The 12451-nt window shown below is 41.9% G+C and overlaps 1 protein-coding gene across 3 annotated transcripts in view; it reads right to left on the bottom strand.

The window, feature by feature from the left end:
- Window positions 1–12182, bottom strand: part of RNF168 (ring finger protein 168) — a 41280-nt gene extending 29098 nt beyond the window's left edge. The window contains exons 1-2 of one of the 3 annotated variants that reach the window (XM_044252096.1): window positions 11788–12179; window positions 11229–11565 (exon numbers count right to left, since the gene is read on the bottom strand). In XM_044252096.1, the coding sequence (XP_044108031.1) occupies window positions 11229–11529 (301 nt within the window). In that variant the 5' untranslated portion in view covers window positions 11530–11565; window positions 11788–12179. Of the gene's footprint in view, window positions 1–11228 lie in introns of all 3 variants that reach the window. The other 2 variants (XM_044252095.1, XM_044252097.1) reach the window with 2 other exon arrangements.
- Between the last annotated feature and the right edge of the window lie 269 nt (window positions 12183–12451).

The following is a 12451-nucleotide window of genomic DNA, read 5'->3' as shown; positions in this document are numbered from 1 at the left end:
AATTTTATCCTCATACTCTTTACTTTATTCTGAACGAAAAATCCAAGTTAATCAAAGAACTGAATGTTCAAAACTGGGCCAAAACCAAAAGTCACAATAAACCTAACTTGAACAATTAAGTAGTTTATAAAATCACTTTCACCACTCAATTTGACTCCGCTTGCATCATCATGGAAATAAGAGTTTTCTTCTCCCAATTAAATCTGCTCATCTAATCTTCCTCTGAAGCCTGTAAGTTTCCTTGATTCTTCCTAGTTTCTAGCAGTTTGCCACCAATCTTTGGTATTCACTGGAGATGCAACACTCCAACCCTCTGTCTTCACATAGTGTTCTCACTGTGGGTTTTTATATCCTCCTCCTCCTGTGTATGTCTGTCTCTGTTCAATTTTCCCCTTTTAATGAGGACACCAGTCATAATGGATTAAGACCCACAACACTAATGATCTAAACTTGACTAACTCTGTAAAGATCCTATTTCCAAATAAGGTCCAAAAACAAAGTATTAGAGGCTAGTATTTCAACATACCCTTTTAAGAAAACACAATTCAACATATTTCTGGTCCTCACCGAAAAACTGTAAAATATTACTGAGAGAAACTGAAGACCGAAATGAATGGAGAGAGAGAGAGACTATCTTCATGGGTACAAAAGCTCTGTGTTGTTACGATGTCAATTCTCCCCAAATTGATCTAAAGATTCAACACAACCCAAGTCAACCCCTACTATGCTCTTGCTAGAAAATGAAAGGATGATGAAAAAATCTACATGAAAATAGAAAGGACCTAGAATACCCAAAGCCAACATGAAAAATAATAATAAAGTTGGAGAGCTATTATGTGACTTTGACTTTACATAAAGCCACAGTAATCAACAGTGTGATTTTAACATTAAAGTCAACAAATCAATGGAACAGAATAGACTCACACTGGGTAAGAAAAGCCATTTCGACAAAGGTACAGGAGTTAAGTGGTATCTGTATAGGAAAAAATTAACCACAACCCCTATCTCACAAGGTATTCACAAAATTTGAAATGGACCATAAACCTAAACATAAAAGCTAAAACTATAAAGCTTTTAGGGAAAAAAAACATGTAAGTACCTTTTTCTTAAGATTTTTAAATTTGGGGCGCCTGGGTGGCTCAGTGGGTTAAGCTGCTGCCTTCGGCTCAGGTCATGATCTCAGGGTCCTGGGATCGAGTCCTGCATCGGGCTCTCTGCTCAGCAGGGAGCCTGCTTCCTCCTCTCTCTCTCTCTCTGCCTGCCTCTCTGCCTACTTGTGATCTCTCTGTCAAATAAATAAATAAAATCTTTAAAAAAAAAAAAAGATTTTTAAATTTGACAGAGACACAGTGAGAGAGGGAACACAAGCAGCAGGAGTAGAAGAGGGAGAGAAGCAGGCTTCTCTCTAAGCAGGGACCCCGATGTGGGGCTCAATTCCAGGACCCTGGGATCATGACCCGAGCTGAAGGTAGAAGCTTACTGACTGAGCCACCCAGGTGCCTCCACAGAAACACTTTTTTCAAAGATTTATTTGTTTGAGGGAGAGAGAATCCCAAGCAGACTCCCTGTTGAGTGCAGAGCCTGACTCTCGGGGCCCAATCCCCAAGACCCATGAGATCATGACCTGAGCCAAAAACAAGAGCTGTATGCTTAACTGACTGAGCCACACAGATGCCCCAGAAATATTTTAATATTACTATAAAAGATAAAGTTTTTTAAGATATAGAAAGCAATAACCATAAAAGAAAAAGTTTATTAATTAGACTTCATGAAAATTAAAAAGTTCAGCTCAACAGATTACCTGATTGGCTCAGTCAGTGGAGCATGAGACTCTTGGTCTTAAGGCTGTGAGTTTGAACCTCAAGTTGGGTATAGAGATTACTTAAAATAAATAAGTAATAAAATCTTGGAAAAAAACATTCAGCTCATCAAAAGACTATTAAGAAAATAAGCACAATAAATAAATAAATAAAATCTTTATAAATAGTATTACAAAGATAAACAACTTGAGAAGCAAAAGATTCCAACGATACTTCATAATGGAAGATATATAATATCTTAAGATATTAAGTGTTTCTGTGGAGGCACCTGGGTGGCTCAGTCAGTAAGCTTCTACCTTCAGCTCGGATCATGATCCCAGGGTCCTGGAATTGAGCCCCACATCGGGGTCCCTGCTTAGAGGGAAGCCTGCTTCTCTCCCTCTTCTACTCCTGCTGCTTGTGTTCCCTCTCTCGCTGTGTCTCTGTCAAATTTAAAAATCTTAAATAATAAACAATAAAAACAGACTCAACATCATCAGTCAATAGGAAATGCAAATTAAAACTACAATGAGATAAGACTACAAATCTATCAGAATGGTTAAAACTAAATAGATAGGTAACATCAAATGTTAGTGAGCATGTTGTAAATGAACTGAAGGTATCCTCCCAAACCCCACCCAATTCTGTGTTGAAACCCTAACCCAACCCTATAGTTTTGGAAGGTAAAGCTTAGGGAATAATTAGGTCAGAAGTGTAGAGCCCTCCTGGCTGGTTTTAGTGCCTTTACAAGAGGCCAGAGAGAGAGCTAACTTTCCACCAGGTGAAGACATAACCAGGAAGAGGGCATTCACAAAGAACTAAGTCAGATAGCATCTTGATCTTGGACTTCTCAGCCTCTAGAACTACGGAAAAATAAACTTCTTTGTTAAAGCCACCCAGTCTATACAGCAGTCCAAATTAAGACAGATGTGCAGAAACGAGAATTTGAAAATATTGTTGCTGGGATTAGAAAATAATACAACCATTTTGGAAAATAACAGTACATAGTTTTTTCTTCTTTTTTCCCAAACCCATTGTCTGTTTATTTTTTTAAGATTTTATTTATTTATTTGTCAGAGACAGAGGGAGAGAGAGCGAGCGAGCACAGGCAAAGAGGCAGGCAGAGGGAGAAGCAGGCTCCCTGCCGAGCAAGGAGCCTGATGTGGGACTCGATCCCAGGACCCTGGGATCATGACCTGAGCTGAAGGCAGCTGCTTAACCAACTGAACCACCCAGGCGTCCCCCATTGTCTGTTTATTAACACATAACGTATTATTTGCCCCAGGGGTGCAGGTCTGTGAATCACCAGGCTTACACATTTCACAGCAGATAGTACGTAATTTCTTATATAACCAAACATATACCTACTCTGAGCAATTCCACTCCCAGGTATTTGCCCAAGAAAACACAAAAACGCATGACTACAAAAAAGCAAAACGAAACAAAACTACTTCAAGAATCTTAACAACAACTTTATTCCCAATAGCCCAAATCTGGAAACAGCCGAGACACCAAGAACCAGAGAAGTGCCAATAAAGTATACTATAGTTAATCAGTAGGATGATACTTTAACAAGAAATAAACTACTAATACCCTCAAGATGAATCTCAAACATTAGTAAGTAAAAAATTAGTAAGTAAAAAAATCTTACGCTAAAGTATATACACTACATGATTACTATTATAGGCTGAACTGTATCCCCCCAAAAGATACACTGAAGTCCTAATATTGGTACTAAGAATGGGACCTTCCTGGGAAATGGCTGTTGTGGACATAAATGAATTCATAGTGGAGTAGGATGGGCCCTTAATGCAATATCGCTGGTATCCTTATAAAAAAGGAGAGAGATGAGAGTGGAGACAGTCATGTAAGGTACAGGTAGAACGCCATGTGACTATGGAGGCAGAGATTAGAGTTATGCAGCTGTAAGCCAAGGCGTACTATGAACTATCAGCAACACCCACGAGCTAAGAGAAGACATGAAAAAACAGGAAAGAAAGAAAGAAAAGAAAAAGGCAGGTATGGAACAGATTCTCCTCTAGAGCCTTTAAGAGAATACATCCCTGCTGACATCCTGATTTGGGGTTTCTAGCCCCCAGAATTGTGGGAAAATAAATTTCTGTTGAGCCACCTAGTTTGTGGTACTTCATTATATGAACCCTAGTAAACTTATAGAATTCCATGTATATGAAGTTCTGGAAAAGGCAAAACTTATCTATGGTGGGAAAAAAATAAAACCGCTGGTTGACTTATGGAGGGGAGGGGGTAGAGATTAACTAGAAAGGACATGAGGGTGCCTTCAAAGGTGATGGTAATATTTTGTACTTTTATAAGGGTTCATGTTACAAGAGGTTATATATATGTGAACACTCAATGAAGGTACAATTAAGATTTGTGCATTACACTGTATGTAAATTTACGTTAAACGAGTTATAAGCTAACATTGATCCCTCATAATATGTGTACTTAAATATTTAAGGGAAACTGAAATAAATGAAAAAAAAAAAGATCTGTGACACAGCAAATATAAAATACTGTCTGGGGTGCCTGGCTCAAGTCATGATCCCAGGACCCCGGGACTGAACCTCACATTGGGCTCCCTGCTCATTGGGGAACCTGCTTCTTCCTCTACCTCTGGAGCTCCCTGTTTGCTCTGTCTCTCTCTCTCAAATAAATAAATAAAATCTTAACTAAACTAAAATACTGCCAGGATGCGGTGGCTCGGTCAGCTAAGCGTCTGCCTTTGGTTCAGGTCAAGAACCCAGGGTCCTGGGATAAGTCCTGCATTGGGCTCCTTGCTCAGTGGGAAGCCTGCTTCTCCCTTGGCCTTCTTTGCCTGCTGCTTCCCATTTGTGCTCTTTCTCTCACTCTCTCCCTGACAAATAAGTAAAATCTTTTTAAAAAATAAAATAAGTAAAATAAAATACTGTCAAATCTCATTATGGATATATAACAGTTTACTATAGAATTCTTTCAACTTTTCTATATGTTTAAAATTTTTCAAAAAAAAATTTTTTCATAACAAAATGCTGAAAAAAAATAAGTACACTACCAAAATTTCTTTTTAAAAAAAAGGACGCCTGGGTGGCTCAGTCATTAGGCGTCTGCCTTCACTGGGATCGAGCCCCGCATCGGGCTCCCTGCTTGGCAGGAAGCCTGCTTCTTCCTCTCCCAATTCCCCCTGCTTGTGTTCCCTCTCTCGCTGTGTCTCTAACAAATAAATAAATAAAATCTTAAAAAAAAAAAGGAAGAAAGAAAGAAAAAAAAACTAAGTGTTGGTAGAATGTGGTTCAACTACAACTCTCATACATACTGGTACGACTATAAATTGGTAAAACCACTCTGGAAAACTGTTTGGCAAGATCTTCTAAGGCCTATTCTACATGTAACACCTACCATGGGGTGGTCTTAGACCATACTCAACATTTAAACTCAGAAAATGACCATAGGACCACATGTGGCATTAATCTAATAGCATGAGAACAAGGAGGCCAGATAATTCTTCCTCTACAACAACCAGCATTTCTTATAGCAACAATAAAGGCACAGGTTCCTCACAAGGAACATGCTCAATTGCAACGGTCACTATTCCCAGAAAAGCACAAAGCACAATATCCCAATCAGTATTTATAATTCCGTTCAATAGAGGGGCAATTTGTCAGTTGGGGATAATTTTTCCCATTAAACAATGTTGCCTAGTAACATCATTAACGTTCTTAGCCTCAAGTTTTGGGGGAAATAAAACTAGAGATTTAATCAAAGGATGGATTCTCATCTAGCACAGGAAAGGATTTAACTTTTTTTTTTTTTTTTTTAGGGGCACCTGGAGAGCTCAGTGGGTTAAGCCTCTGCCTTTGGCTCATGTCATGATCTCAGGGTCCTGGGATCAAGCCCTGCATCAAAGGGCTCTCTGCTCAGCAGGGAGCCTGCTTCCCCTGCCTCCCCCACCTACTCATGATCTCTTGCTGTGTCAAATAAATTAAAAAAAAATCATTAAAAATAAATTTAAAAAATAAGGGATTTTATTTATTTGTCAGAGAGAGCGAATCTGCACAAGCAGGCTCCCTGCTGAGCAAGGAGCCCATGTGGGACCTGATCCCAGGATCCTGTTATCATGACCTGAGCCAAAGGCTGATGCTAACCTATTGAGCCATCCAGGCATCCCAAGATTTAACTTTTTATCCACACCCTGTGAACCCCAAATTCTATTCTTAGGTATATGAATATATCCAACAGAAATGCAGACATAGGTTCACCAAAATACAAGTATAAAAATGTTACAGCACTATTCATAACAGCCCAAAATGCCCAATATCAATGGACGTAACATTTTTCATTGTTTTCACTATTTAATATCCATACAACATAGTACTATACAGCAGTGAAAACAAACCCACGTCACATATATCATGGATCAATTTCCCAATATATGCTATAGATATGCTATCTAAAGAAGCCTGACACAAGACACAAGATGCCCTTTTTTAAAAGGTTCAGAACAGGTAAAAACAATCTATGGTGTCAAACTTCATTAGAGTAGTTACAGGGACAGCAAGTGACTAGAGACTGGGCCACAAGGAAAACTTAGGAGTTCTGGTAAAGTTCTGGGTCTTGGCCTGAATGCTGGTTATACAGACATTTTCACTTCAAAAATTCACTGAACTGCAGATTTATAATTTGTACACTTTGTCGGGGGGCGGGGAAGCAAGCGTGCACAAGCAGGTGCACATGCACTTGGGCAGGGGAAGGAAGGGCAGAGGGAGAGGGAGCCAAGCAGGCTCCATTTCACAACCCTAAGATTGTGACCTGAGCCGAAATCAAGAGTTGGATGCTTAACTGACTGAGCCACCCAGGAGCCCCTGATTTGTACACTTTTGTATATACGTTATACTACAATAGAATTTACATGAAAAATCAAGGAGAATCAACCTCCAGGACAGTAAAGTGAGGAGACATGTAGAAGAGTTCTTCAACAAAACAACCACAACTAGAGAATAGATAACTGGTCCTATAAAAATCCCTGGAAATTATCCTAGGAACATATAGCAAATGAAAAAATATTTCCCTCAAAACTTACTAAACCTTATTAAGAAAAATGAGAAACTCTGGCACTTGAGCCATAACCACCTCCCCCCACTACCCAGCTAAACAAGAGGGAGGCTCCACTCCAAGCGGGGTTGCCAAGCCAGGGCTCCCTGTCTCCCCAGTTCCAGGTAAAGCGCTATGGGATCCCTCTGGGAGAAACAAACTGCCAGCATGTCTTATCCCTTCCAACTCACTGTTGCAGAGGCTGAATTCCAGGTAAGTGGACCTGAGAGACTGTGGGATCCCTTCCTCCATCCACTTTAAACATACAGAGGAGAAACGTTACCCCCAGCACAGTAGGTAGAGAACACTATGGCCCCATTGCCCTCAACACAGCTCACTTATAGGGTAAAGGTTCTAGGGCAGGCAAGCCAATTAGACTGGAGACTACTATGCCAGCCTACTGTCCTGTTCCTAAAGAAGCCAGCCATCATCTTGCCTCTAGCTCTAGAACATTGACTCAGCTTTTGCCCACGGAAAGAGGCAGACCATAAGAACTGACAGCTCCAAAGATCTCCCGCAAAGAAAAAAGTTTATTTAGAACAGAATGTGGAGAAGTCCAAGCATTAACACCAGTTTGCGCACCTGGCTCAGTCAGTTAAGCATCTGCCTAGGGCTCAGGTCACGATCTCAGGATCCTGGGATGGAGCCCTGCTTCTCCTTCTCCTTCAGCCCCTCCCCCATCCTGGTGGTGGGGATATAAATAAATAAAATCTTTATTAAAAAAAAAAAAAAACAAAAACCAAAAACACAAGTTTTGGTGGTAAGCACTTAGAAGGCCAATGGAGTGCTGTCAGCAAAATGGAGAGCAGGCAGCTCCAAGCTCTCATCCCTCCATATAAACATCAAAAAACAAGTAGAAACTATCAGAGCCAACATCGTCAGAACCTGGAGAACAATCAAAAGTTTACACCAACCAAGAAAATGGTGAATCAAGAAAAAGGCAACTTCAAAACAGTAGGAAAGATTTTTACTCTTGTCCCACCCCCTCCTTAGTGTAGTGGCAGTTTTAAAGGATACCCACATTCTCAGAATGGGACGCTGGTTCCTATTCTATAGGGGGTGGACTATACCTAGGGCAAGACACATGCTCCAAAAACACACGACAAGACCCCCAGACTCTCACCTTGGGCTGAACCCTAGGCTCAGTGCAAGCCTGGCTAAGGGTTGAAGGACCGCCTTCTGCACTGAGCCAATGTTCCAAGACAAAAAGTGCTTTTTTTTCTTTTTGCTGTTGTTGTTGTTGTGTTTTGTTTTTTTTTAGCTCCTGACATTAAAGGAAATCTGTCAAAATGCTAACTAAACGCAAGCTAAGGCACAGAGACTTACATGACCACATACAAGGCATGTAGTCTTTGCAAAAATAGTTTGGGAAGTTAGTAAACAAATGGACTATTACAGCCTTCAACAATCAAAATAATGGTAAACTCTGAGGAAAGGGAAGAATCTGACTTCCAGCATCACCCCATTCAAATGTCTAATTTTCGAAAAAAAAAAAATCACAAGGCATACAAAGAAACAAGAAAGGATGGACAATTCAAAGGAATGAAATAAATCAACAGAAACTATTTTTGAGGGGGTCCAGACATCAGATTTACTACCTAAAAACTTTAAAACAGCAGTTTTATCAACAAATGGCACTGGGAAAACTGGATATCCACACATAAAAAAATTAAGATGGACCTTATCCCATACCGTATTTAAAAAATTAACTCAAGGGTGCCTGGGTGGCTCAGTGGGTGAAAGCCTCTGCCTTCGGCTCAGGTCGTGATCTCAGTGTCCTGGGATGGAGCCTGCATTAGGCTCTCTGCTCAGCAGAGGGCCTGCTTCCCTTCCCCTCTCTCTGCCTGCCTCTCTGCCTACTTGAGATCTCTGTCAAATAAATAAACAAAATCTTAAAAAAAAAAAAAAAAACCCACACCGGAAATGGTAAATTTTGTGATGCATACTCTACGACAATTAAAAAGACACACATACTAAGGTATCTCGCACCTACTAGGATGGCTATTTAAAAAATAAAAATTAAGAAAACACCAAAAAACCGTTAGAGAACAAGTGTTGGTGAGGATGTGGAGAAACTGGAACCATTATACACTGCAGGTGGGAATGTAGAATGGCACAGCACCATGGAAAAGTTTGGCAGTTCCTCCAAAAGTTAAACATAGAATTACCATATGAGGGATGCCTGGGTGGCTCAGTCACTAAAAGCATCTGCCTTCAGCTCACCTCATGATCCCAGAGTTCTGGGATGAGTCCTTGCTCAGCGGGGAGCCCGGTTCTCCCTCTGCCTGCGGCTCTCCCTGCTTGTGTGCTCTGTTTCTGACAAATAAATAAATAAAATCTTTTAAAAAAATCCTTTCTACATTAAAAAAAAAAAAAAAAAGAATTACCATATGACCCAACACTTCCACTCCTAGGCACATACACAAAGAACAGGAAATGTTCAAATACTTATACACGAATATTTATATCAGCACTACTCAAATAGCCAAAAAATGGAAACAATGCAAGTGTCCAACAATGGATCAAGAAATAAACAAAATAAATACAATCCAGAAAATATTATTCAGCTCTATAAAGGAACGAAGTACTGATACATTTTACAACTATGTATATTCCACTTGATGGAAACATCAAGTGAGAGAAGTCTGACATAATAGATCATATATTGTATGAATTCACTTGTATGATCTATCTAGAACAAGCAAATTCATGGACATAAAGTTGACAGAAACTTGGGAGGAAAGGATGGGAAAGGAGAAGAATGGGGAGTCACTGCCAAATGGTTAAAGAATCTGGGGTGATGGAAAAGTTTAGGAGGGGCACCTAGGTGGCTTAATCAGTTAAGTGTCTGCCTTCAGCTCAGGTCAAGATCCCAAGGTCCTGGAATCGATACCTGCATCAGGATCCCTGATCATCTGGGAATCTGCTTTTCCATCTACCCACTGCCCCCCAGCCTTGTGCTCTCTCTCAATAAATAAAATCTTAAAAAAAAAATTGGGGGCGGGGGTGCTTGGGTGGCTCAGTAGGTTAAAGCCTCTGCCTTCAGCTCAGGTCATGATCCCAGGGTCCTGGGATCGAGCCCCGCATCGGGCTCTCTGCTCGGCGGGGAGCCTGCTTCCCTCTCTGCCTACTTGTGATCTCTGTCAAATAAATAAATAAAACCTTTAAAAAAATTTTTTTGGAAACATAGTGGTGATGATTGTACACTGTGAATATAATTAATACCACTCAATTGTGCACTAAAAATCATTAAAATGGCAAATTCTATGCTATATATTTTTAACGACAATACTGGAAAAACTAAGGATGTGAAATACCAAAACAAGTGAACTGTACACTTTAAATGTATGAAATCTATGTGCAGATATCAACAGTGGTTTTAATAAAGCACAACTACTGCTGAAAACATCATTAAAATGGCCAATTTATTACACATATTTAGCACAATAAAAGTAATTCCCCCAAAAAAGGCAAAAACACCAGACCGCAAGCACCATATTCAAAGTCTAGACAAAAAACACTGCCTGGTGTAAGGATCACCCAGGTGTGCTAGAGTCAAGTGTTTAGGATGGGGCACACTGAATAGCTAGCTACTGAGTGTACAGGGTGGGCGGCTTTATATAAGAATAACTGACCCGGGGCGCCTGGCTGGCTCAGTCGGTTAAAGCCTTTGCCTTCCGCTCAGGGTCGTGATCCCGGGGTCCTAGGATCCAGCCCCGCCTCCGACTCTCTGCTGGGCCGGGAGCCTGCTTCTTCCTCCCTCTTTCTTTGCCTGCCTCTCTGCCTACTTGTGATCTCTGTCTGTCAAATGAATAAATAAAATCTTAAAAAAAAAAAAAAAAAGAATAACTAAACTAGATGGAACTGGTCCCTGAAAGCTATTTGAGGTTCACTGCATGCTTAAGGGAAGAATTAAATGAATGAAGATATACTGCTGTAGTCAAGTAAGTTAAAGAAAATAACTGAAAGTAAAAGAAACAGTAATACAGGAATCCAGTACTTTTTGTACTTCTGGGGTTGCTCTACTGACTACTGCTCATCTGTGGATATTTATATAACTTTCACATGACTGAACTGCTCTTTGTGGGCCATTCTTCTGGTTTGTTTCTTTGTCATTTTCAATCCAACAAACAACTGAATGCAGCCTGGACATCCTCACAATTAACAAAACGTTACCATCGACCTCAATCAACATTTTGGGGCCCATAAAACCCAAATCTCCAATAAAGATTTAGACTAATATTAATCGGCTTTTTGTTCTTTTCGAAAATGGATTAGTGGTGATTCACTTTTTAAAGGATTTTTATTTTTCAGACAACACGGACGCTGGGTTTTACTCACCTATTTCCTCTGATTCCTGCCCAGAGACTCTAAGCTTGCATTCCTTCGGATAGTGTTTTTGGATTAATTCCCACAGTTCCATGTTGACAAGAGAATTTCTTCGGGTGTGGTATCGGGTCCACGAAGAGACCCGGCGGCGACAGAAGGGACAGCATAAACTTGCCTTTTCGACAGTCGATTGGAAGCATGGGTTACAGAGCGTGTGATTACAAGGCAGTGTTACGGGCTCGATTAGGATTTCCACACAAATGCGGCACAGGCATTCCGACAAGGAGGGGATGGCGTTTTTGGGTACAGCCATTTTTATATGCTAAAAAGGCACACTCAACATCAATACCTGAAAGAGAAAGAATCTTAATTCCGGCCCAACTACGGAGAAAGGAAATTAACACCTTTGTGCTTAAATATTATGCCCAGTAGCCTATCAGAATTCAGAGATTGGGAGCATCCCATAACGTCTTGAAGCGAAAGGGCGCTTTGCGATCCAGGGAGACGGGGCTGCCCTGGAAGGCGGCGTGTTTATCCATGTTTAAGACAAATGTCGGGTAATGAAACGAACCTTTCCGTCGGGAGACCGAGGCTGCTCCGAGGCATTAACACAACCGTTGCGGCAAGGCCGACGGTGCGCTCCAGCTCTCCCGCGCGGCGGGAGGTACGCGCCAAGTTCCCCTCCTCCCTCTTACCCGCGGAGGGTGCTCCTGTAGCTCCCGGCTGCCAAGCCCGAGGCCGCCCAGGCGCGAAGCTCGGGGCCGAAGCTCCGGGAAGAACGCTGTTTCCGCCCGGGCGCCGGGCTGCGCGGGAGCACGACTTCCGTTTTACCGTTGCTGTGGCAGCAGCTCGTGAGCCCCCACGTTCCACCTTTCGTGCACCTTGAGCCGTTTCCCGGCGCTCTGAGCCCACAGTCCCCTTTCTTCGCTCAGCCCCAAATACCTAACCTTGGCAGCGGCGCCGTAGCAACCCGACAAGGGCCAGTGACGTCACAACTGCCCAACGAAACGGCCCCTCCCACCCAGAGAACCGCCCAAGGGCCGACACAGCTGAAGTTCGGCTGGGCGGGACTTCCGGGTCCTGTCCGCGCCGCCCGCCCCGGCCTGCGCAGCTCCCTCCCGGCGAAGGGCCCGCCCCTTACGTTATTATCCCTTTCACTGCGAACCGCAGTGAGTGTCTTGAGGTTGGTCTCCGGCAGGAAAAGGGAAGCGTCAAGACAAATTAAGGACCAAAGA

This window comes from Neovison vison, chromosome 6, assembly GCF_020171115.1.
Source record: "Neovison vison isolate M4711 chromosome 6, ASM_NN_V1, whole genome shotgun sequence".
Taxonomy (NCBI): domain Eukaryota; kingdom Metazoa; phylum Chordata; class Mammalia; order Carnivora; family Mustelidae; genus Neogale; species Neogale vison.
Note: the sequence above shows the minus strand (reverse complement) of the source record. Positions and strands in the feature narration are given on the sequence as shown.